At 38.2% G+C, this 27,974-nt stretch overlaps 1 protein-coding gene across 5 annotated transcripts in view; it reads right to left on the bottom strand.

Moving 5' to 3' along the window:
- Positions 1-27,974, bottom strand: part of CNKSR2 (connector enhancer of kinase suppressor of Ras 2) — a 361,047-nt gene that overhangs the window by 126,328 nt on the left and 206,745 nt on the right. For 3 of the 5 annotated variants that reach the window (XM_065413940.1, XM_065413928.1, XM_065413921.1), the window contains 4 exons: positions 16,820-16,953; positions 12,742-12,953; positions 6,455-6,544; positions 4,570-4,784 (listed from right to left, as the gene is read on the bottom strand). In XM_065413940.1, the coding sequence (XP_065270012.1) occupies positions 4,570-4,784; positions 6,455-6,544; positions 12,742-12,953; positions 16,820-16,953 (651 nt within the window). The remainder of the gene's footprint in view (positions 1-4,569; positions 4,785-6,454; positions 6,545-12,741; positions 12,954-16,819; positions 16,954-27,974) is intronic. The other 2 variants (XM_065413945.1, XM_065413934.1) reach the window with 1 other exon arrangement.

A 27,974-nucleotide genomic window follows, 5' to 3' on the forward strand; every position in this document is an offset into this window, starting at 1 on the left:
ATGTCACTGTTCTGATAAAGAAAAATGAATAAAAAAACAACAACAAAATAATACAATTCACAGACTACTATGTTTTTGAACCTAGCCTCAGGTTATTAACTCAGAACATATCATTAATTTTTAGTTTCTGTGTGGTAACAAACCTCTTTTGAATTGAACTACATATTTCAGGAGATAATGGGTTGATTTTTTTTTATTTTAACACATAAATGGTAGTTATGTGCTTTTGAATTATAATGAACATTGCTAATTACAATTACCAGTTTTATTTACAGGACAGTAGTGTATAATTTAAGTAGGCAATAATCCAATTTGTCAATGTATTTTTTTTTGTCATGCATTTTCCCCCCCCGACAAGACATGTACAGAACCAGCTAAAAGCAAGTAGATAGCCAGCTGGTTCCATGGCGCTGGCTGTATCTGTGAATAACCAGCAACATACAAAATGAACACAGCATATATTAAATGGATTAAACACTGGCTAACTAATAAGTCTCAAAATGTAATTGTAAATGAGGAATGACTGCATGGATTTCTAGGGATCCTATGTTATGTGACACTTATCAATGACCTATAAGTAAACATACAGTCATCATTGAGATAGTTTGCAGATGACACAAAAATTGGGGAGTGGTAAATAATGAGGCTAGATTAGTGATACAGAGTGATTTGGATCACTTGGTAAGATAAGTGCAATAAAAAAATCTGTTTTGATACATCCAAATATAAGGTCATATATCTAGGAATAAACAATGCAGGCCATACTTACAAGATGGGGGATTCTATCCTGGGAAGCAGATTTAGGAGTTATGGTGGGTAATCAGCTGAACATGCTTCCAGTGTGATGCGTGGCCAAAATGCAGTGGTTCTCAACCTGTGGCCCGTGGGCCGCTTGCAACCCAATCAGCACACAGCTGCAGCCCAAGTGACATCCTTAGGGCCATACAGGTAGCATGGGATGAAGCCCACAACTGTAAATAGGTTGAGAACCACTGGGCTAATGTAATCCTTGTATGCATAAATAGGGACTCAAGTAGGAGTAGGGAGTTATATTAGCTTTGTATTTGGCACGTGTGTGACTGCTACTGGAATACTGTATCCAGTTTTGGTGTCCACACTTCAAGAAGGATGCTGACAAATTGGACATGGTTCAGAGAAGAGTCACGTGAATGATTAAAGGAATAGAAAACATGCCTTATAATGAGAGACCTATGGAGCTCAATCTGTTCAGTTTATCAGAGAGAAGGTTAAGGTGTGACTTGCTTGATAAGTACCTACTTGGGGAACAGAAATTTGATAATAGAAGGCTCTTCAATCTAGCAGACAACTGGATCCAATGTCTGGAAGTTGAAGCTAGAAATAAGGCACAGATAATATTCAGACTAGAAATAAGGCACAACATTTTAAGTGGAGGTAATTAACCTTCAGAACAACTTATCAAGAGTTGTGGTGGATTCTCCATCACTGGAAATTTCTAAATCAAGACTGGATCTTTGAACTGGAGCATATCTTTTAGACAATCAAAATTATTGGACTTGAATTCATAATTCAAGAAAGTCCAATTGCATGTGTTATGAGGAGGTCAGACTAGATGATCACAATGGTCCATTTTTGCTCTTAAAAATCTATGAATCAAGTACATCTCTACCTCGATATAACGCTGTCCTCAGGAGCCAAAAAAATCTTACCGCGTGATAGGTGAAACTGCATTATATCGAACTTGCTTTAATCCACCGGAGTGTGCAGCCCCGCCCCCCCCGGAGTGCTGCTATTCCGCGTTATATCCGAATTCGTGTTTTATCGGCTCGCGTTACATCAGGGTAGAGGTGTACTCTGTAGATAACTGATGGTTCACAGATCTCCATTTGAGGACATATGGTCTATTATTTATCATGCAATGTTTTAAAAATATTTGTCCTTAAAATATACATGTGCACACATATGCATGCATGCGCACACACACACACAAACTTCTTTTACAATATGAACTTCGTGCTCATTATTTTCTTCAGGAACTAGAAAGCAGAAGTTTTGCCAGCTTTCAAGATAGCTATTACTTTCATACATACCTTCAGTATAAGTAAGAAGTAGCAAAATCTATTTATTTAAGGAAATTGCTAATTTAAATCACACAGTTATGAGTGAAGAAGCAAGTTTATCATCTTAGTTTAATTAAGCAGCATAACAGACAATGCTGTATTCATAAACAATATTTTCAGAACTATGACCTAAAAGTATTTATAAAACTTTAGTCCTCTGAAGATATTTCCATTTTACTCTTCTGCCAATATTTCCTCTGTTGTACCTACACTACTAGTACAATTTTAGGGGTCTACCACATAGCCTTAATACACAGGATTTTCAATGTCTTCAAAGTGTGGCTCCTCTCTACAAAGCGACACCAAAGATGGTGTTGTGTGAAGGATTCCATGTTTGTCTCTTTCCTTCACAGCTTCACTGCTAGTAACAGATTCTGGAAGCCACATTACACCCTTACTTATGTAGGACATTAAGCACTCTATTTCACAATTGCTTAATATGGTCCAGAAAAACAGATAGACCATACTGTGTGGTAACATAGTGCAGCTTAAGCTGTTTTCCTCCATCTAAGAGCTAGAACACCAAGGCGACACAGGGTCTATGTGCGTCTAGCATTCTGAACAAACATACATTTTTAACACATTTTTGGAAACTAAGCAAATTGGGAAGTCACTGATGGACAACAATCATGTAACCCCAAAAGAGCATTTTTCAGAAGAGAACCACACCTAAAATATGTATATAAAGAAAGGAGAACATGAAATGGAGAAAAGTGGTGAATGCAGGAAAAAAATGAGCATTATATGAACATAAGAAGAGGTGCTGAAAATTCATTACACTTCTAAAGACAGAAAAATTCCAACTTTGAATTTCCTAATTTTCAATACGTTTGATTTTAAGGTTTCTTGGCTTGATTTAGATTTCTGCTAGCACTGGCTGCAGACATGAGGAAGAGGATAAAATTTATAAACAATTTATGTACAGAGAAGAGCGCTATAAAGCAATCTGACTTCACAACCCGCTAGATGAATCATTTGTTTCTACTTTCACTGATTACTCAGAGATGACAGTTTATGGACTTAATTTGTATTGCCCTAAAGGTGACACTGCAAGATGTTAGCAGTACAAAAGGCAAAACACCAACTGCATGTGGATTAACATACAAGGAAAGCACATTCACTGCTCCTATGGCTCCTGTTAATTAAAGTGAACCATGAGTAGCTCTACTGTACCACGTTTATAAGACCTTTCTTGAAAATGATCAAACTTGTATACACAGGAGCATCAAAGGAAGTATTAAAATTAATGGGCCAGATGATCAGATGATGTAAATCAATGTTGCACCATTGACTTCAAGTAAACTATATCAACTGACAACCTCTGAGGATCTGGCCCAGTGTATTATAAGAGGAGAACAGAGCACCTGTTTCCTACTAGTCTCAGTGGAGCTCCATCTGCTGTGAACACACACCATCACAGCAGAAATTGGGATTAAGCCATAACAACAGATCCCATGCATACTGACATTCTAGATTATGGCTCTTTTCCTGATCTATGAAAATAACAGCAATTAGTTTGATAACCCTGCTGGAGAACTTATTTGCTTCTCTCTTGGAGGAATACAGTAAGCCTAAGCAGCTTATTTTTGTGATGCTCCTTCCACCTGGAGAACACAGCTATTTAACTCAAAAATAAAAAAAGTTGTGAATACATTTGTTTTCCTCCTTTAAATGTTCTCAGATGAATTATTATCAATAATACACTTCAAACGAATGTACCAAACAATAAGAAAACCCCATGGTCTGAGATTAATTGCTGATCAAGTTTCACTTTTGGGGGAGGTATATTATGTTCCCCTATTCTGTATCAAGACCTAAACATTTAATATTTAGTAGTTATTCCATGTGGAAAAATGACAGCAGGTCCAAAACATCTTGCTATTTTCTAACTAATACTTCATTTTTGGACATACCTAGAAGTTACTGATTTACCTGACATGCCACATCAAATTCAACACTCTTCTCTTTCAGAGTCACTGAGGGCTATATGCTAAAAGCAGCTACAGACTTTAGGATTCTTCTTAATCAAAAGTAGAAAAAAAACCCTCAGTTTTCCCCACTATTGTATCGATCCTTTCCAGGTCATATCAATCATACATATAGTAATATGCCTAATGATATCTGACATATGAAAACACAGTGAAATATATACTTGAATGGTAATAGTTATTTGATCAGATGATTTCCCTATGCTGAGGCTGGCAAGAAAAAGATGGCAAACTCCATTTCAAACATAATCCCCTTTAGGATCATGAGTTGAGTTTAAACACAGTTGTAGATATATCCATTCCCCAGTTTGTAAGATTAAAATCAGAGTTCCAAAAGATGGGGGAAAGAGGGCACAGTTATACTCAGAACAGTAACAACTGAAATAGGATCAAACAGAAAAGGGTGCAATAAGCAATATTAAAAAGTCACAAGCCGGTCTCTCACCATCATCATCATCATGCATCTTGTTATTTTTACTCACATGGTAGTAGGTGGTGTCTGGCCCAGGTGTGCCAATGACTTCTTGTCTTAATGAATCCATTTGTAAACTAGGCAGCAAGGAGTAATGACTTGGACTATTATTCTTGTCTCCTTTCTTTTTGGATTTTTTCCCTGTATCCTTTTTGCTATTCCTTTGAAACATGTAGTCATCTTGAGCTATTTTCTCATTGCTCATATAGCGAAGTAATGAATTTTCTATTGAAAAACAGTAATAAAAGACTGACTTGCAAATCATTTAATAAATGCCACTTCTTCTTCCTAAATATACTGCACTCGTCTGTTGCTAAGGTTTATCTTCATTTTTGAAGTCTTTAGCTCTGCCTCATAAAACAAAATGTATTCCAAAAATTATTTATATGTTGTGAATATGCTAACATAGCAATAGTTATTTTGGGATGGACAAGGTTCAAGATTCATGTCAAAGAAATTAGAAAAAAAGATCACTTGCCCTCAGGTCTTCCCCCAAATACACAGTTATTACTTTACTATGACATCTGCAGTCTTGTTCTTAGAAACTAGATCATAGATGAATAAGGTGGTGTATATTTTGCATTGACTATTTCACTTTACCTTGTTCTCCCTCCTGGTTTCTATCCATCTGTTGAGTCTCATCTTATATTTGGACAGCAAGCTTCTTAGGATAGGGACAGCTTTTCAATTGTGTGTGCACCAAGAAAAAGAGGCTTCTGATCCTTGAATACTAAACACCACCACAATACAAATAATTCCTTTTTGTAGTGGTAAGGCAAACGATGCTAGTGGTCTTTTGCTGCGTACAGTAAGCTATATCCTTTCTTTTTATTAGTGTATCATTGTAGTTTAAGAGGTAGCAATACTACAGCCTCAGATTTTCAAATTACAAGGTGTGAACATAAAACAATGATGGGGTAAGAACAGTTTGTTAAAACATTGGTCTTTCCCTAGAGCGTATGCTTTTTTGGGACCATGTCTTCACGTATTGGTATAGTGCTTAGCACAATGCAGTCTCTGGGTACTACACCTCTACCCAGATATAACGTTGTCCTCGGGAGCCAAAACATCTTACCGCGTAATAGGTGAAACCACATTATATCGAACTTGCTTTGATCCGCCGGAGCGCGCAGCCCCGCCCCCCCCGAGCGCTGCTTTACCGCGTTATATCCGAATTCATGTTATATCAGATCGCGTTATATTGGGGTAGAGGTGTACTGCGATGAAAACATTCAACAATGGGCATGTTTTAATTTTGTTTTGCCTTGGGCTCAATATATGGGCAACTGGGTGAAATTCTATGGCCTGTTATACAGACAGTCGGGCTAGATGTTCTGATTATCCCTTCTGGCCTTAAAGTCTATGAATATATTGGATGGATGCACAGTGGAATTCTGCAGCTGAACCTCTCATCTGGAGAGCATCTCATCTCTGACCTTTTTCTAGCTGAGCCCTCCTAGCTCCCCCTGGGATGTTTTCCAGCCAAAAATAACAATCCCTCAAGCTAAGGGGATTTAAAATATCCACATTAATTGTGTGTCATAACAGTAAAACAAATTAACTATCATTTTATGAAATTTTGGGGCCAATTTCAAAAAGAGTCAGATGGCACCGTGTTCAAATAATGCAATGTCAATATAATGAAACACAGCCAAATTGAATTGGTACCCCTCTGCTGTGCAACTTCCTCAGGCCCTATGCAGGGAACATGGGGATGAGCAAAAAATAAGTATACATAATGAAAAATGGGAACACTCCAAGATTATGTTATCAGAAATCCACATTTTAAGAGAGGGACCAAATGAGGACTTAAACTGTAATGAGCTTTCCTTAAGTCAAGTGATGCTAAGAAAAACATACAGCACTGAACAATATTAGTGTCCCAGGTCACTTACCCCTCCGACTATCTCTTTTTATCTTGTTGGGATCTTCATAATCCCCTACCCAGTTATATTCCACTGGCATAGAGATAGGTCTTAGTTTGCCTAAAACAGAGGAAAAAATGGTGTCATGCCAAATTCTTACAATGTCTTGTATAACTCAAAATATTTTAAATGAAGTGTTAATATGTACGTTAATTCTACAAGGCTAATTATTTATGGGAAAAGAGCCAGTATATCTTCTGGACAAGAGGTTAAAACACAAATTCATTCAGTCCATTATTGTTAATGGTCTAAGTGGAAGTTAAGTATTCCATGGAACTTTTCAAAAATTTTAGGAAATAACCCCACTGACAGAGAAAAAAATCCCTCTCAGTAACATCAGACTTAAAACTCAAGGTTTAGAACGAGCTTCTTCCAAGCACATAAAGGCTTCCAAGTCATTTCCACTTAGCATCTGTTAATTACTCTGTAATGCAATTTGAGATATAGAGAGAATTGTTTTATGCCCTATGTGAAATGAGCTTTTGGTCTCAGACTAACGGATATCAGGGCTGTGTCCATATCACAAAAAACAGGACCACAAATGGCAACTTTGTGTCTGTCTTAGTAGATACATCAATGACTGAATGGGCACGGAAACAACGATTTCAAACCTCAAATGTAGCCCCTCTAGATGAAGCATTTCACCCACCCAAAACACAGCATATTAAGTCTGGAAAATTCACTCACATTTTAGACAACAACAGAAAAGAGAGGGGAGGGATAGCTCAGTGGTTTGAGCATTGGCCTGCTAAACCCAGGGTTGTGAGTTCAATCTTTGAGGGGGCCATCTGGGGCAAAATCAGTACTTGGTCCTGCTAGTGAAGGCAGGGGGCTGGACTCGATGACCTTTCAAGGTCCCTTCCAGTTCTAGGAGATAGGATATCTCCATTAATTTATTTAATTTATCAAATTATTATACTTAAAGTTTTAATTTGAGAGCCATGGGGGTATTTTTAAAAATGCTGCGAATTGTCATTCCTTTTGAGAAAGTTCCAAAAGTACCGACATTGGTCAATGGAAAGGAGTTTTGCACAACCTAATTACTAGCTATTTAAGGAGATCTGAAATATTCAACAAGTTAAATAATGTACTGATACAAGGCAGCAATACAACCTCATGGCATATACTGCAATATCTGGCAATCCAAACCCAAAATATTTTAAACCCTTTTACAAACAGAATGAATTCTTACTTTTTGCTTACCAATCCATTAGTCACAATGCATAACAGTATGAATATAACTTTAGTCTCAAAACACAGCAAAATTCAAATGAAAATAACCTGGAAAGTTTTATTAATTGACATTACTAGAAAGATTTCTGTAAATAAATATATAGGAAGACAAGATATACAGTTTGTCAAGGCTGAATCCCCACTCTGTCACTTTGAGTACAGAAGGTGGGGGCCCTCAAGGATTTTAAAAATTAATACTTGCCGCTCCAGGCTTGTATTAAACTCCCAAGGTTACAGCTTTTCTCTGACCTTAGCTTGGTAAACGCTGCCACCACCCAGATGCAAAAAAACCCCTTGGACCCAAGAAGGAGCACTTGGGAATTCCTCCCTGTGGGGTACCCTCAAGCCCTCTGACCCCCCTCCGGGGAAGAGCTCAGAAAGAAAACAAAGGAAATCAGCTGTTGCTACCAGCTAATCAAACAGCATATGCACAAACCTCTTAGGACACCAAAAATCCAGTCCTGTTCTTAAAAAAGATAAATTTTATTAAAAACAAAAAGAAAGAAAATACATCTGGAATTTAGGCTTTTGCTAGATTTTAAAAGAGCAATTCCAAAAATTAAGCACCCAAAATAGCTTTCTTGGGGGTTACCTTAAAGGTTACAAGCAAACTAAAGCATCTGGGGTTAGCACAGAGGAGTCCACAAGCCTTAAAAAATAAACAAAAAATAAACCTAATCGCATCTTCCTAAACATTCCTAATTTACTTACATATTTTGAGTTGTTAAAAGTAGTTCTAGATATGATCTGATGGTTTTCATATCCGGTTCAAACTTTACACAGCATTCCTGCTGCCCGTCTCTTCAGCCCAGAGAGAACAACAGACAAAGGGAAAGTTTCTTTCCCAATTTTAAAAAGTTCTAGCCTTCCCATTGGCTCTTTTGGTCAGGTGCCCACTTTTTTTTTTCCCTTTACCTGGGGGACTTTTTAACCCTTTACAGGTAAAGCAAGTAGAGAACAGCTACCAAGAGGGATTTTACAGCTAACTGGCTGGCTGGGTGTCCATCAAAGGGAGCTACTCCTCCCCCCCCACTTCATCTATCACACAGTTATACCGAAAACAAATATTCAAGCATGTCTGTCAACCCATTCAAGTATGTAATGTATGGGATTATTAAAATCATGCTATGTGTTTTGTACACTAAGGGGGTCATTTATAATCCTCAAAAAACAAGACTGTATAGAGGAATATCTTTAAAAAAAAAGTTTGGTATTGTCAATGGGCACAAATCAGGAAAGTATCTCTATTCAGGAAATCATTTAAATACTGTACCTGCTTAACTTTAAGCATGTGCTTAAGTCCCACTGAAGTTACTGCTTCATTGAAACACATAATAATAATAATAATAATAATAATTAATAATTAATGGAGATATCCCATCTCCTAGAACTGGAAGGGACCTTGAAAGGTCATTGAGTCCAGCCCCCTGCCTTCACTAGCAGGACCAAGTACTGATTTTGCCCCAGATCCCCAAGTGGCCCCTTCAAGGATTGAACTCACAACCCTGGGTTTAGCAGGCCAATGCTCAAACCACTGAGCTATCCCTCCCCCCCCACATGCTTAAGTGCTTTTCTGAATAGGGATAGTGTTGAACTGATGCCTATATTAGCCTCCTATATTTATACAATTAAGAATTTTCATGGTGACTTCTCTGGAAATATGAACATTCTCTTCTGTGCTGCACTGTACTGAACTCAAACCATACTATACAAAAAATACTGCATCTACCACAACAAGACTTTTCGTAAAGCTGTAATAAAAAACAGGTAGGTCTGATCATTACCAAGGACCACATTCATAACAAATGTTTTCTCTATGTGCTGATTTCTAAAGCTCCATATTTATTCATATATGAACTATCCATTGGATTGCCTAAATGATCTCCTTCCCATGATGGCAAATTTCATTCATTTTCCTACTCTGCCAATCTCCTCTTCAACTCACATGGATCCTCTAAAGAACATTCTCAGGGAAACTTCTAATTTGGGATGTAAGCTGAAGCTCTCAGAGGTCAATTAGCAATAACTGTATGGTAGCTACCAGTCAGTAATAGAGAACTAGTCAGAAATCTATCCTTTAAAATCGTCAAAAACCCAATTCCCTCATTTCTGAAAAATAACTAAGTCTTTTTGATCTCAACTGAAGGAGCAGGCCCAAAGGCATTTAAAAATGATTTTATCATATTATTATGAGCTTGTGCTGAAAACAATTAATGCTCTGGACTCTCCAACTCCATTTGGCATGCACTAGTAATTCACCACAAAACAAATTGTTTTGGTTTTACACATTTCATATGCCACATATAAACCCTGTGTTGATAAATTACGTGTGGAAAGCTTTGGGGGCATTTTAGTGACTGGAACTTCAATACTCTTAAAAAATAAGTACATTTTAACTAATAAACACAGAAAGGGATTGAATAGTATGCTGTACACAAGAGAAACAAATTAAATTACAATCAACTAACAAAGATAAAAGGCTCTATAGAAGGATTAAATAACCCCACCGTTTCCCAGTGCTAACTATGATCTACATATTTATAGCTCAGTCCTCACAGTGGCAACTTGGAAAAGTATCATGTAGCATAATAATTGACCCCCGGGCAGATCTTTAAGCATCCCAGTGTTTCTATGCACCTGAACTTTGGCCATCTTTACTCTAGATCTGTGGCATTCAAATCCTAATGCAGCTCAGGATGTGACTGCACTCTGCAATTATAATAAATGAAACATCCAATTTTAATAGGTGTAGCTAAGTTGATGTAATGCCCTGAGCATTTTAGAGAGCCATGTGAGCTGTAACAGAAAATGTGCACACAGTTCAAAATTAGAGGGATGATGAGAATTTTGCAGGAGGATTTATACGCTGTGACATTTTGAACCAAGAAGAGGTATTGCACCAGCCTCACAAAAGTGATACCCAGTAGCAAGACACTGTAGTACACACCCATTAATTATGCTGCATAGGTATATATAGCAGTTTAAGCATCTGACTTAGAAGAGGGCACAGTCTAGCAATGTAGCTCAGTTAAAGGCAACACAACTACCTTTCTGAGCTAATACAATGTTCAATAGAGAAGTGAAGTGAAAAGTTATTACCCCAGTTTAACTTAACTTTAGGGCTGGGATAAAACTGACAATAACTGTCTTTAAGGATGCTCCAGGGCTCATCTCCGTCACTCTTCTCTTTTTAAAAGGCACACTCTGCAAGCAGGTGCATCTTTATGAAAATGCATCCTTTAATATTCTGTATGTGTATTACACAGAGTCCTGAGAATATTTTATACAACTTGAGTTCAGTTTGTACCTTCTCTCTCAAAGGATTTCAAAAGCTTGGCTGCAATCAAGGACTGAGTATGGTGTACTGAATCTGTGCACTGTGATAAATTAATTCTACTTTGTCTTCTCCTCAAAAGGAAGGTGGTGTCAAGATTATCATAGTTATTCCAACATGCATCTTACATTGAACTTAATAATTAAAATAGAACAGCAAATGCATTGAACAGTATTCAATAACGTGCTCAGCTAAAATTACAGCAGTCAAAATATCTTGTTAAGGTCAGTCTGATTCTCTACACAACAGTTATGCTCAATACATTCTGATTTTTTTTGGAGACAGACAAAACTTAGTTGAATTCCTTTTTTGGCAAGGTAAAGGTATGAGAGTGGTAGCATAGTATGTGAGGGAGTGGGTACAAACTAATTTGTCTCTGAAATGGCTCAATTTGCTTCATCACTACATTGTAGTGGTGAGAACCCCACTGGTATAAGCCCTGTCTGAATTTGGGCAGTGAGGAAAATTCCACAAATAGATGCCTCAGTTGGACCTAAAACAGAAAGTATATGGTCCTATATGATACCGGTGGACTCCCTCCTAACTTCTTTCCACACCATGGCAACGTCTCAATTTTCATCAGGAACAGAAACAAAGTTCTTCTGTTCCAAAGCTGTGAAAATGTACTACTTCAGCTAATGCAGAAGCTCCAATAGTGCGATAGCTCTATGGATTATAGCTGAGGTTTTCAAAGGAGCCTAAGGGTGTCAGATACTCAGCTCCCATTGGTATTCCTTTGGAAGTCCCATCCTATATCTTCTTTGGGCCAGCCACTAGAGGGAGACATGAACAGGTCTGAAATTCGATCCAGCAGAGCACAATACTGTTGTGTATATTTATGTATGTGTGTACACACACACACACTCCACATTACTAGATGAAGTGTTGTTGTAACCATATTGGTCCCAGCTTCACATCAAGACCTGAAGATGAGCTCTGTGGAGCTTGAAAGCTTGTTTCTTTCACCAACAGAAGTTGGTCCAATAAAAGATGTCACCTCACCAACCTTACGGTGTAGAGGAGTACTGAGTAACCTGCATACTGGGACAATATATTAACCTCAAGCCAAGAGTGATCTATTATAATTAAAAAGTTGTTACAATCCACATAGTTTAAGGTAAGCAAGAATTCATATAATGTTACAAAATGCAGGCAATCAGTCATACTTCATTTTTGGAAATAGAGGAAAACCACAGGACAGTTCTTACTAATATAGCCATTTTTAGGACCTATGCAACATATGTCATTATGCAGGGAACCACTTGCATCCTGTATCCTTGTTGTAAATAAATTGGTTACTGGCTGCTTTCCTTACACAATGGTACTCAAAGTTATCTCCTGCATACCCTGGGAGAAGTTGTAAACTGGGTTAAGAATAGTGATCCAATAATTTGGAAGGTGAAGCTGGTAATATTATTAAGTACAACTTTCTGGACAGAAAAATTGTTTGACAATCAGCATAAAGAATACGGGATTGGACTAATCTTCCATTTTTTATGCCTTAAGTCATTCAGTAGGGTTTTTTGATACACAATATCAAAAGCTTTTAGCCTGAGATCTTCCCATAATAAGATTAATAGAAAATCAGATTGATACACACATTTTCTATTTCAAAAGGATACATCAACCAACAAATCTACTAAAACTAAACAAGGGGATTTGGATTATCCTTATCAGAACAATGCCATACCATACGTTGGAGTGCTCTCTCTTCTCCCAGAGCCGCCTGTTCTTCCTTTCTCATATTCATAGCAGTATAAGACTGCATCTTCTTCAACCACATTAAAGCGCTTCCGATATTCCTGGTCAAGAAATGAATTTGGAGATTCGGAACCCTTATGAACTGGCTTGCCCACTATATGTCTGCCAATATCATCACATGGAAGATTTCCCTTTTCATCCCTGTAGTAAACAAGAGAGATTTTGAATGAATTGAGATAGGACATTTTTTTGTCTTGAACATTGTTTTAAGAGTGTGGGTGCATATAAATATTTATATGATCAAGAAATAGATAATATTGATCTTTGGGGGTTGCACTACTATGCAAGCTGTTCCATATATCTCTGGCAATTCACTTCAATTGCATCCTGAATTTACTCCTTCCTAGTCTTAAATCGCCTGAATTCTGGATATGTTGCAAAGCTCATCTATCATTCTTGGTCTTTTGAGAAGGGAGGTGGACAATGAGGGCTTATATGTTCTGCAAGGTAAACTACTATTTGGATTTTTTTTAAACTAGCATTTTCTGTTTTCAGATAAGGAGATGATGCTTGCTTTTTTCTTTTATAATTGATTTTTAATGTATCAAAGGCTCCTGGAGTCATGAATAGATGACTTTATGTTTTAAATGAAAATTTATTAAATATACAGAATCCAAGAGAAGTGTGTCACGTAATCAGTCACCAACAGCATCTGCATGCCTCAGATTGTCCTTCAAAGTTACCCTTCAAAAAACTGACCAGACCAGATCCTGTTTAGCTTTTGAGACGTGATAGTATATTAATGTAGCGATAGCCACCAAGAACTCCATGAACAACTTAGCTTGAGTGATGAAAAGATTGTTTCTGGAGTTGATAATCCCGCATTCTATCCCTACTTATGATAAAGTCCTGGGTGACCACAGGATGAGTTAAAATGACATCTGAAGTCCTAGGCCCATCTAAGACAGCTAAGCCCCAACCTTTACTGAAACTGTAGTCACAATCAGCAGATACAATAGTCAAAAGAATAGCAAACTTCACACATTCAGTCATTGGGGAATGAATGTAGTCTCTTTAGCTCCAAAACCAAAGACCTCTACTATAAAGAAGAATAGTTTCAGTTAGTTGTGGTAGAGTTTATAGCCTCTTTGCAGGCACTGTAAAGAGTCTGGGATCACAAAAGGAATCACCTTAAGCTCAAATTTTTGGAGCTGAAGTTCCTCATTTCTAACTCCCATGCCTCACATGTGCAGTTCAGCTAGAGACAGTGGTGGCCGTTTGCTGCCATAATTTGTTACATACTGACACCCAACTGCTGAATATGAATCTGAGATGTTCATGCCAAAATTTTGCTTCACTGCATTTGGTGTGGGAGAAATATATATAAGTATTGGCTAACTGTGCCTATGAAAATATGATGGATGGGTAACTCTGTTCAAATAAAATATATGAATCCTAAATGACTGTCCCACAAAGAAGATAAGCTCCAATATTGTTCCAACTAAACATTCTCTAGTTTCACTGATAACTGTTGTCTCTGCTGTTTGTGGATATAGTCAGACCCCCAGGTGGTATGGCTACAGAGATATATAATATACATTGAAGCAGTGAATCCCTATTATTTTCCAGTAGCAAAAGAATTATTGCTTTTGTTTGTAGTCAACCAAAAACACACACAATAACAGCAACCCAGGAGAGTGGCACCAAGCTATTTGATAGTACACAAAATAAAAACGAAGAGATGCATAAATACATATAATTATAGACAAAAGACTGCTGAAATGCCAGAACACATCTTTCAATCAAGTCATATTATGCAATATATTATGTGATGGGTTTGTGAAGTGAACTACCGTTCAATAGGATTAAACTGACAAAAAGATTACAGAAATGCACAGCTTAATCATGCAATAAGCGTAGTTTTTTAGGAGCATTGAACTGATAAGTAATTGATATAGTATTTCATTAGTGTCGGTCCACACACCAACCCTACCATAATTTATTTTTTTTATGTCTAGAATAAATCATATAAAGGATGCATTTTCAAACATCACAACTTATGTGATAGATGGGTTATCAGCTGTTGAAGTAGGATTGCACATTAAAAATGCTGTGCAAAACCAATTCATTTTCTCATTTAATAAAATTAATATAGTAAAAGAAACATAGCTAGATGTACCTTAAGCAGTTTATAGGCATTACTTCTCTGAGCCAGAAACATCTTTGAACTTCACTTTCAAAGATAAAAGGTCTATAGTCTATAACTATAAGGTTTACATCTAAAGAGAAACCTGAAGAACTCTGACTGCTTTAAGTGCTTTTCTTTCAGTCTAAAGTGTTTAGAATTAAATCTTTGAAGCCTGAAGATAATTTTTCTGAGGGTACAATGCTCTTTCAGTAGCACCTGCATAGAGATATGGTGACATCCAGTTACAAGATGAATTAACGACATGTTTATTCCCTATGGGCATTTCAAATAAATTAGAAGAAAAAATCCTTAATGAGAAACTACCTGTACTTTCTGTCATTTTTTAAAGACACAAATTGGAATAATTGTTTAAGCAGGGGCTAGCTATGCTGCATACTACATAAAGTGGTAGCACATAGCATTTTTTCTAAACGTGAATGATAGACTAGATAAGACAATGGAGTGACCAGGAGTGAATTACAAGTTTCAATTCAGGGCTTCACAGAAGAATTGTGACATCATCAAAACCATGAACAAGAAATTCAGTATTCTGACTCAGAAGGTTTTCAGTATCTCTGGAGAATAAAGGATTTCTCATAAATGCACAATTCTCTTCCCCTGCCAGTTTAAGTTGCCATTCACATCACCCTGGGATAACCCATAAGAAAGCCTTGTCAGCATCAGGCAATACATCTTATCAACTGGCTGGAAGGGTCACTGTTGAGTGACTCTAATCACCCCTAAGGAAATATGCACATTGTTCTCCCAACATAGCCCAGTAAATGTAACAAAAGACTGCCAGGAAAAAAAAAAAGGCTTTTAAATCACTATTTGGTTATATAATGTTCTACACACACATTTAAGAAAAATCTGTTCCTCTGAATTATGTTCTCTTGCTATTCTCACTGTGTATTTTAAGGCATCTGTATTGCTTACAATGCATATTTTACAAATGTATTTATATGCTATAATATCCATACGGGATTACTGGAGAGGAACAACAGGGTATACTGCGGTAGCATACTGAATTGGATGAGTGGTAATAGGACAATGTGATAAACCGAAGGATGAACCTGCTGCTGCTCTTCTGACTCCTAACTGGAGGCTGACAGCTCAGTCAGAAGGAAAACGTTCTGTGACACAGAGGAGGACAGCTGGAGACTTGAAGGGACAGTGATGAAGGTGGCTGTTTCAGCTCAGAGTGGCATATATATTTATGGAACAATTGGGTAGCTACAGAATATAGAATGAAAGTCATACCTCAAATATTGTCCTACCAATTTGCTCCAATGATGTTATACAAAACATATCTAAAAAAGGAATTACCATGGCTGTAGAAAAGTAGCAATCCACTGCAGTAAGAGCCTCTCCCTTTAGCTCAAGCTATAGAAATTCACATTTTTAGCTATAGAGTATCCCAGTTCAATCCCTGTCACTGGCTAAAATGGCAGACATCACAGACACAAAGTATTCTTTCTAGTTTTGCTTCAGGGTTCAAGACAATCTTTCACTAATAGGGATTAGGGTGACACCATCATGGGGCAGATTAGCCCAAATCTACCTACTCTGAGGGTCATGTACCTTTTTCTGCAATAAATGGTGTGGGCCACTGCAGGAGGCACAATGCTGGACCAAACAGATCATGGGTCTGATCCAGTGTAGTCACTCTTATATTTCTAACAACTAGTCGAACTCCATGGGAAAATATCAGAGGCCTCATCCTCCAATCCATATACATGAATACGTACTTTCAACAAGTGTAATCATTTTTCTTATCTTTAACTACTGTCTTAAATTTGGTTGAATGCTCAGTCTTTTACAAGTGCCATTCTTTGTCCATAAACTGTAGGAACCTGTAACATCATCATTAGCTTTTTACCTGGGAATATAAGGCTCTGCCGGAGGAGGGGGTATGTAGAGATCTTGGAGTGCTGAACTGTCTCTTTTAGTGGGTGTGCTGATAGTGCTGGATGGTGTAGCAACGCTGCTTGTAGGACTTCTAGGAATAAGCGGCTGGTTAAAATAAAAAAGAGAAAAAAAACACATGGGTATCTATTATATCTAGCATATTCTTATTTTCAAATAAAAATAATTAAAATTAAAGACAAACTGATAAAATAAAACCTAAAAATAAATACGTTTGATATTACATGGTTGTTTTAAACTATCTGAAAAACTATTCATATTAAAGAGAAGGGATATTCACAAACTGTAAAAGGGACATGAGTTATGCTTGTGAAGCAGACTCCTCTTCACATCCTTTCTCCTTCCCTCTTGCTTAGTACAAGCTACTCTATTGCCAGTGCCCATAAAAATAGTCATGTAGGGACACCACTCGAAGCTTCACTAATGTAAGTTACCCAGAAGCTAGTGACTTGTTTAAACTCTAGTGTTTACAATAGAGGTTGTATAGGTATGTATTTAAAAAGATGTCGTCATTTAAACTCAAAAATACCAGTGCTATTATGTAAGAAATATCTGTGGAAGTTTCAGTTTTTCTACGGCTTTGGATACTGTAGCTCCGACTTCATATCTTATAAGCAGAAATATTATGATACAGAGCAAATGGGAGTCTATTATTCTACACTCTTCAGGACACATTTCCACCAAATAACACTTCACATGTTTTTGAGCATTTTCTACCCTACCCAGGCCTTAGTCAGGCAGTGAACACCTCCCTTGCAGACTATGCCTGGATTCTAGCTACCATTCCAGCCCGAGCTTGGTGTTCTCTCTCTCAATAGCTCTGATTAACAGCCCCATCAGTTCTCACATCTCTTTCTCTGAGTGTTAGAGAGAGAAGTGCAATGAAGGAAATAAGAGGCATGCCAGTTTGCTCAGCCTCACAATATTTCTGCTGACTAGCGTTAAGTTTGAGCGTTTATGCTAACTACACTCAGAAAAGAAAGCAAATGCTGAGTAATTCTAATATTAAAAATATGTTGGTTTTTATTTTGTTTTGATTTTAAAGCGCTCGCTCTCCTTCCATTTGTTAAAAATAAATGCCTTGAAGAATAAATCTTACAGGCTTGGAAGTACACAGTGGTCACGACAGCTATAGATTCCTCACGCACATCAGTGCTTTAGGACACAACTTTTTCATGTTGTACTTAGAACAGAAAAGCTATGAGCTCAGGCTAAAAGGACAGTATGCATAGAAGACACTTTTGCAAGCTCTGTAAAGAATAAATTGTGACAGGTCAATGGGGCACTTCTGTAGAGAGTAATCAGCTCTCCTTCCCCACATATTAATCATGACACCTCTGCAGTATACCTAGACTACAGCAAACCCTGAGGGTTTAACAACAGACCTTCTTCCAAATTTGGGCCTTCTGTAAGACAGCAATGAGCTGCTGTCTTTTTGCTAAACCAATTAGACTTTTCAATCTTTCACAATAGTAACTGGATACATCAAAAATTGTCTGCATATTACTGTAGTATTTCCTTTTTGCATCTTTAAATACTGTTAGATTCATGTGTGCCTTTTAGGATATCTGAAACATCCTACAAACATGAAAGGAAATCCTGTGCCACAGGATATCTTCAAAATGTTACTTGGGAGTGGTATTGTGTTAGACTTCATTCTGGAATTTTTGTTGGTCCAATGTTAATCTTGCAATGTGTTTTTGGAATATTAACTTTATGATCACTTTTAAATCCTGTCCTGCTAACTCTTACTGACCTATAACCTTTAAACAATGACAAATTGAAGTGTTTGCTAATTAGTTATTCTAAAACTACTAGAATAAATGTGAGTCCCTCACAGTCTGAATCTGTTAAAAAAAAAAAAAAAAAAAAAAAAGGCAGCAAACTACAGTCTCTGTTTGGGAGGTTGGGCAGGTAGAGAAAGACATACAGAGGAAGGAACAGATAAAAGACCATATGAGTATTAAAAACAAGCATGAGCCTGAAATCCGTTTCAGGAATTCTAAAAACAAAAAAACCCCTCTTGACCTAAGACAACAGAAATAACATCACTGAAGATTTCAACCATGAAAGCTAACTCTGAATCCCTGAACCGTCTACTAAAGCAAAGTATTTTATTTCCTTTCTAATGGATGCTCAGTATGGGAAGTGCCTTTTCAGGCTTACTGAGTGTGAGGGGAGTGAAATTTCCTTCAGGCGACTGCCAGTTGGGACCCCAGTGGCCTTGATTCACCAGGCTGCAGGTGCAGGGAACTGGCAAAGAATTTCCCTGTGTGTTGGCCTAGATGACCCTCCAGGCCTCATATCTTTGTGAGACAGACCCAGCTTCTGGTAAAGCTTTTTTGTTTCAATCTGGCAGTTCTGCAAGCATCACTTCATAGCAGGTGGTACATGAGTCCAAGATTTGGTGAAGGCAATCCAGGTTTATTAGTTGGTTTGCTGTTCAGAATAGTTCTGATAATGGGCTCTGGATATTTGATGGGTTCATGAGTCTTTAAGAATGAGAGATTTCAGTCTCTCCACTGTTCAGGTGAGCCAGTGGAAACTCTGATCTTGCCTTGGAAGATGTTATGTTCTGTCCATCAGAGAAGAGAGTGTGTGCATGTGCACACATCCTGCTGGCTGGGGTTGGGGGTCTGAAGATAACTTGAGGGAAATCCTTGGTTTCCATGTTGGGCAGCTGAACTTGGGCTATGGTATCAGAGTTGTTTTTTGAGTGAATTCTCCAGGGATCTGAGTGACTCTAGTGTCTTGCTGGACAGTAGCTTAGCTAGCTCTCCCAAGATGACCTAGGTTTTTTTAGAAGGTCAAGAACTGTAAGTAGAGTCTACAACATCAAGCACAATGCTCGGGAGTACTGTTCCAAAATAGATCTGGAAGTGTCCTACCCTTGCCACCATCGGGTCAGGCTGTAAAATTCACCTGTTCAGCTTAGTCCATAAAAGCAGAGCAGAAGAAAAACCTGGCAGTGTGCATAGAAGTAGAAGCCCACTTTTAAACCAAGGAATGGAAAAGTGAAACAACTTGTCCCTGCCAGATGTTTGTCACTGTTTTCAACAGATATGACAACAACAAACCCTTTAAAAATGTGTTCAAATTGGGCCACCTGGCAGTAGCTCAGCAAGCTGGTACTTCTTTGTGGTGGCTGCCATCTTGTGTTACAGAAGCTCAGCTTTCATTAAAAAAGAATAAAAAATTAAAGACTTTAGGTCCTTATGGTTGTGAAGATAACCTTCCAAATGAGAAGTAAAAGCAGCTGATAATGGGATGAATACCAGAGCCTGAAAACAGCTTGGAATAATAGCTGTTAGGTATGAGCTGCTCTCACATTGCAGCTCAGTGGGGTGTTAAACTTGATGCCTAATTCTGACAATTGTCAGAATGTTCAGTGTTTAAATGTCAGAATTGTGGATGGTGATCCAAGCATGCAACAAAGGAGGAGGACTAAATGAGTGGCATAACATATTAGCAGCACAAGTGAATACAGCTTTGATTGTAGGCAGAGTCTTGCAGAGTACAACTACTTTCATCCACTCACTCTCTCCCCACTACATTTAACCACCAGAGGATCTCAAAGCATTTTACAAAGTTAATAAATTAAGCTTCACAACATCCTTGAAATGAAGGTAAGGAAAATCTGCAATGACATACATTGATTCCTGCAGAATCTAGAAGAAAGCAAAATCTTTTTCACTGCTTCCTTTTCTGTGTATCAGAAGTGATCTTGTCACTAAGATCCTTATAATAAAGGATACATTACAACAAGCTGAGGCATCTACTCAAAACATTTCATGCACACACATACACACGCTAGTGCCAGACACAACCAATGATGAAATACACTATACTCCCTCCAAATATTTCATCGTTGGTTATGTCTGGAACTGGCATTTTCACCTAATTATTTCTCTATCATTGCCTGGAACTTTCAATGCTACAATCAGTGCCATTTTGTAGACTGGGAGGGAGTGCTCACCTAGTAATACTATTAAAATCCTTCCATCTCCAGAGACCAAACACATTATCCATTGTATGCCTTGGTCTGATAGTGGAAGTTCAAAGGTTACAGTTAAAGTGAGGATGGGGAGAGAAATTGTGATACTGTGTGTGAGTCCACACACAAACACATGTAAACATAGAGAATCATAGTAGTCAAGCAGTGATAAACAAAAACTCTAGAAGAAAGGTATATAACTTTAAAAAATACAAGTTAAACCAACACAAAGTTTTAGGTAGTAATATTTTTTTTACAGTGTCTTCATCAGTAAACAATTGTGTTTTGGTCGTAAAAAGTAACAATTTATTGAACAAACCATTCCCAATAAACTAAATTGTTTACACATTTCAGTCTATTTCAGCTTGCAACTAAGAAATGAAGAGGTAATGAAATATTATATAAAAAATTCAGGCTTCGTAGGAACTCTGGTCAGAATCCATTTAAACAACACTAGAGAGAGTGCCAAGCTCCTATGTAGTGAAAAGACAACTAGGCAACTAAATATCCTACAGATTACAGGGGTTTATTTAAATTTAATGATTAAAACTGTAATTTCATGAATTTAATCACAAATAACTGACAAAAACAGAACAAAATGTTGTCGCTAGAGGATGGAGAGGCAATATAAGCAAATTAAAAAGAGGGGAATGATAAATAATCAAAGTAGAATTTCCTCTCAAACCTAAGGTAAGGAAAAACTTAAAGAACATAAGAATGGCCACACTAGGTCAGACCAATGGTCCATATAGCCCAGCATCCTGTCTTACGACAGTGGCCAATGCCAAGTTCTTCAGAGGGAATGAACAGAACAGGAAATTATCGAGTGATCCATCCCCTGTCATCCATTCCCAGCTTCTGGTAATCAGAGCCTAGGGACACCCAGAGCATGGGGTTGCATCCCTGACCATTTGGCTAATAGCTATTGATGGACCTATCCTCCATGAACTCATCTAGTTCTTTTTTGAACCCCATTACACTTTTCGCCTTCACAACATCCTCTGGCAACGAGTTCCACACATTGACTATGTGTTGTGTGAACAAATACTTCCTTTTGTTTGTTTTAAACCTGCTGCCTGGATGATCCCTGGTTCATTAGTTATGTGAAGGAGTAAATAATACTTCCTTATTCAATTTCTCTACACCAGTCAGGATTTTATACACCTCTATCTTATCCCCATTTAGTCGTCTTTTTACCAAGCTGAAAAGTCCCAGTCTTTTTAATGTCTCCTCATTTGGAAGCTGTTTCACACCCTTAATAATTTTTGTTGCCCTTCTCTGCACCTTTTCCAATTATAAGATATCTTTTTTGAGATGGGGTAATCAGAACTGTACTCAGTATTCAAGGTGTGGGCATACCATAGATTTATATAGTGGCATGATGCTATATTCTGTCTTATTATCTATCTCTTTCCTAATGGTTCCTAACATTGTTAGCTTTTTTGACTGTCATTGCACATTGAGAGATGTTTTCAGAGAATTAGCCACAATGACTTCAAGATCTCTTTTCTTTCAGCAAAGAAGCTGGAGAGTTGAGTACAGCAAAGTGAATATGTAACCACAAATGAAGTTCTAAGCCTCAGAACCTTGTATGATGAGCTACTAAAAATCCTTTACCAACAGCCTTAGTAGTGCATAGAATAGTACAATACATTATTTAAAAATGAACAAAATCTGTCATCCAAATACTCTAGATCAAAATGGTGATGACTAATAATGGATTAACACAAAATCATAAATCATAGAAATGTAGGACTGGAAGGAACCTCGAGAAGCCATCATATCCAGTCCCTTGTGCTGAGGCAAGACCAAGTAAACCTAGACTATTTCTGACACATGTTTGTCCAACCCCTTCTTAAAAACTTCCTTTGGAAGCCTATTCCAGAGCTCAACTACCCTTACAGTTAGAAAGTTTTTCCTAATATCTAACCTAAATCTCCTTTGCTGCCGATTAAGCCCATTACTTCTTGTCCTGTCTTTTATCACTTTTGTTGCTCTCCTGGGCTCTATCCAATTTGTCCACATCTTTCCTAAAGTGGGGCACCCAGACCTGGACATATTACTCCAGATGAGGTCTTACCAGTGCTGAGTAGAATAGGACAGTTACCTTCCATGTCTTGCATATGACACTCCTATTAATACACCCCAGAATGATATAACCCTTTTTCACAATTGCATCACATTTTTGACTCATTCAATTTATGATACCCTGTGAACCACAGATCCTTTTCAGCAATACTATCAGCTAGCCAGTTTTTTCTCATTTTGTAGTTGTGCATTTGACTGTATTTTGCACTTGTCTTTAATGAATTTCATCTTGTAGATTTCAGACCAATTTTCCAATTTGTGAAGGTCATTTTGGATTCTAATCATTTCTCCAAAGTGCTTAGAACTCCTCCCATCTTGGTGTGATCTGCAAATTTTATAAGCAAACTTTCCATTCCATTATCCAAGACATTTATGAAAATATTGAATAGTACCAGACCCAGGACTGACCCCCTATAGCAGGGGTGGCCAACCTGAGCCGGAGAAGGAGCCAGAATTTACCAATGTACATTGCCAAAGAGCCACAGTAATACGTCAGCAGCCCCCCAGCAACTCCCGCCCGCCAGCAACCCCGCCGGTCAGCGCCTCCTGCCTGCCGCAATCAGCTGTTTCGCATGCGCAGGAGGCCTGTGGGGGTGGGAGAGGAGCAAGGCTATGGCAGGCTTGGGGGAAGGGGTAGGGGCTTTGGGGGAAGGGGTGGAGTGGGGGCAGCGCCTGGGGCAGAGCAGGGGGTTGAGTAGTGAGCACCCCCCGGCACACTGGAAAGTTAGCATCTGTAGCTCCAGCCCCGGAGTCAGCGCCTATGCAAGGAGCCGCATATTAACCTCTGAAGAGCCGCATGTGGCTCCAGAGCCACAGGTTGGCCACTCCTACCCTATAGGACCCCACTAGATATCAGAGTGGTCAGGAAAATTCTGTTCATCTCTTGATAAACATTCTAAAGTCTGGATGCTGATTACCCATTTGGGCCTGATCCAAAGCTCACTGAAGTCAACGAGAGTCTTTCCATTGACATCAGTGGTGGGCACAAGGCCCTCATAGCTTAGCTGAACCCTCCAGAAACATCACTCCCTGCTTCTCTAGTCCCGCTATGAGCCTGAAAGAGTCCAGTCTGGATCAGGAGTCTTCAGCAGGTTAGTTCAAATTCCTTTTGGCCAACAGCACAAGCACATACCAGGGGCTAGAGGTAGGCTTTGTAGCTTATCCCGAAACAGCACGTGGCAGTTACAGCCCCGCTGCTGCCTATTTTAAATTCCATGAGCTCAAAAATCTTCTTCTTTATTAACTTTCACCTCAGAGGACAAAAGTATACCTTGGAATGCTCAAATTGTATTGTGGGGAGCCACTACGAGGGAAGCCCCAGAAATAATAGAAATGGTGAAGTCAGGAAGAAGAGTGTAGACTGAAACAGAAGGTCTGAGGTACAACAAACATTTAAATCAGCAAACACTCTAAATCTCAGAAGGATTGTTCTAAGGACAGAGAAAGTTTGCATAGTTCTAGTTCTCAGATAAAGTATTCAACTATCTCAACCTGTGGCAGAAATGAAAAACAAAGGTTGAAGATAAAACTCCATACCTGACAAGTCTAATGATTGTCAAAAATATAATCATTATGATCGGGAATGTCATTTTAGACTCCACACAATGAACCACAATAGCAATGGAAACGTAGTGGGAAAAACAAATCTAGTAAGATTCATGGTTGCATTCATGACATGTTAGCATTTGTTGTATGATCACATAATAATTATTATTTCCAACCGCAAAAAACATCTTAGAAAGCCCCAATATTGTAGCTGCCTAATTCAAGTTTTATAAAAAATATACATTGAAAATCCCTGTAATTCACAAATTATGACATGATAAAAATGTATAAAACATAGAACTTTGATAAGCCACAAAAAGGTGGAAAATATTAATTTATGGAGGTTTAAACAGAGAGCCTTCAGGTGTCCTTTGCTGTCAAAAAATTCACTTGTTTTAAACAGGTATAGAACAAAATGGATGTTTTTTCCTCTTCTGATGGACATTATAGTTCAAGCTATGCGCACACATGTACACAGGCTGGGACCTCATTATATGATGTTGTGCAATATATAAAGCCATATTCTAGTCGGCGTTATTCTGAATGCTGAGTCATATTTTTGCACTCTGGTTTCCAGCCTGCTACAGAGATTTGGCATTTTTTTTATTTTACTTTTTTACCTCTCAGAGATATTTTCAGCATATAATAATTGTGAAAAAACAAATTAGTCAATGTCTGCTAAAAGAAGGAAACCAAATGAAGGAGTCAACAGAAAGTTCCATTTGTTAAATGTCACTTGCGCATTATCAATGGCAAGACACTTACAACAGGAACAAGTTGTGGAAAATAAACATATTGCATTCACAGAAATAAGCTTGTGGGACTCGTAGTTTTTCAGATTTGCCAACTGGCACTATCAACAAGCCCTTTTCACATCTACAGACCATGAACTTTTGGTTGATATATTACAAGTTTAGAGCACTACAAGAGGAGAAAAGTTTTTCAGTGGACAACAGGTGGTTAACAATATTACCAGGACATATTAAAAAAAGCTTAAAACTCTCACAACTCCTGTCATCTCCTGCACTGAAATGATTCATATACCACAGAGTCATTAGTAGCACTTACACAGTGCTGACGTTGGAGTACTTCATCTAGCATTCACCCATATACTTAATATTGCTCCATTAAATCTTTGATTTTTTAAATCTTGCTGCAAATGACGAACTTTCATGTTCGTACATACAATTATCAACTAAGCAAGCAGAGGGCAGTTTAGTGACTAATGTGTCAATATTATTCTGTTAGAACTGTGATTTAAAAGGTTTCAATTACAAGATCCCAATGTAAATGAGCCCCTTAATTTAATTTGCTGAACCATTTATGCCTCCAAGTTTGATGTGACAACTATTAGAGATGTTTGCTGATGCAGGCGCTTTCAAAAACTAAATCTCTGTTTCACTACCAGTGCTTCTTACATTTTGCCAAGTCCCACTTTCCCCTACAACACTCAATACTATTTGATTAATCTCGGAAATCACATTTTGCCCTTTTCTTCTACTCACCCCTCTTGCAGAAGTTAAATAAAAAGCTAATTTACAGGCGCTAAGTCAATAACTAATTATACTTCCTCTCCATACCTGTTGCTACGGATATATCTTCTTATATTTTGTGCTTTCACAAGACCTTATTTCGGGGTATGGATTTTATTATTGCTTATGTGTGCTGAAATTGTTGAACAGTTTTAGCTTTGAGATGATTGCACACTTATAACATTCTCCATTATTTAATGACATCTTGATATAGCAAATATGTTATGGTTCGAAAAAAGAGACTATGGAGATGTTCCTTTTATCTATTTATGTTAACATCCATTTTTCACCCTCTCCCCATAGTAAGTCTTTCCCACTGCCATTAAACAAAATATCAACTGTCTGTGAAACTAGCACATACTTAGGAAACACAAAATAGCAATTTCTAATTACAAAGTGTAAATTTTGGAGTAAACTGTGTTCTGGACAGTGACATTAGGATTTGTAGAGAAATGAAAATATCATCAAAATAGTATGGATAATCGATGCAGATGTCTGATGCTAATCAGTTCATACTTTTGAACAGCTGTGAGAGTATGGCACCTTTTTTGCTTTTATATTAATCAGAATTTGCCATAGCTATTACACACTTATTCAGTATTTAAGCTTTAAAATTGATTTCATCTGGGCCAACTGGTATTCTGTTTAACTCCAATGTGTTTAAGTTAACAAGACAGATCTTAGCATTATGCAGATTCTGAAATTTGTCCTACTTATTGTTGAAACTTTTTCTACAGAAAATAATTATCCCTCACTTTAGAAAGCCATGAAGTACCGCAGATACACACACACACACACACACACACACACACACACATACACACACAAACATGCGAAAATAAGATTCCTGGCTTTTTCTTTTATGTCATATCTAATAAGACTATAACATATCACCATGTCATATCAGGTTTGTATTTATAATACTTTAATAGGATTTCAGTTTCTATTAATCAAAATATCCTCAAAAACTACCAGTATTTCCTATACTATTATTGTAAGAAAAAAATCTTTAAAATTTCACTTTAAAAACTGTATCTGCTCTGTGACATTCTAAGTATGCTAAACTGTAAACTAGACCCAAATTGAACAAATTAAGAGAGAAGTGAATTTTCATCTCTGCAATATAATGCCATGTGCACATGAAAACCTTTTCATCTAGCGATTAAATTAAGATTTTGAGGAGTGGGTGAATTATAGGCCTCATGCTTGCATGTTGGTGCATGCACATTCATTAGGGCCATCATTTCAGAAAAATTCAGGGAGTGGGGGGCAAAGCTGTGTCACCATCTTCACTTCTTCCTTCTCACTGAGGCTACAGCTGCTTGTGGGAGGTTAGGGGGCCGGTCCTACTCTCAAGGAGGGGGTGTGGTGGCCTGTCCCTGTCCCAGAGAGATGGGAAGGGTGCAGGCCACAAGAGGTGTCTCGCACATGGCTGGCCTGGTGCAGGGACCAGGCCTCTTCCCGCTCTTCTTAGACCTGGCCCAGGCCACTGCCGCTGCTACCCATCCAGCTAGTGGGAAGAGGCAGGCGGTGTTGACAATGGCCTGCTCCCCACTGGCTGCTGCAGGCCTGGGGGAGACACCGCAGCACTGAGTGGTGAGGAACTATGAAAATGACGGGGGGAGGGAGGCAATTGCCTCCTCATCCCATAACAAATGACGTCCCTGATGTCACAGCAGCAGAAGCATCTCAACAAGGGAAGGCTGGTGGCTCATGTACACTGCCCTGACATCAGAATCTTCAGGGGAGTTTAATGGATTCTCACTCCCATGTAAGAAGGCTCAGTGAGCCCTTTAGAGACTCATGCTTTCTTGCTGTATGAAGCCTAAAGGGTGGAAGCTGGTTGCTGTCTGATCCCCCCTCCCACCCCATCCCTTTGGAATAGCCTGTCTCCTCTCTTGATTTAACTGCACATTCATGTGTCTCCACTACTCCACTATCCCTTATAA

Source organism: Emys orbicularis, chromosome 1 (genome assembly GCF_028017835.1).
Source record: "Emys orbicularis isolate rEmyOrb1 chromosome 1, rEmyOrb1.hap1, whole genome shotgun sequence".
Classification (NCBI taxonomy): domain Eukaryota; kingdom Metazoa; phylum Chordata; order Testudines; family Emydidae; genus Emys; species Emys orbicularis.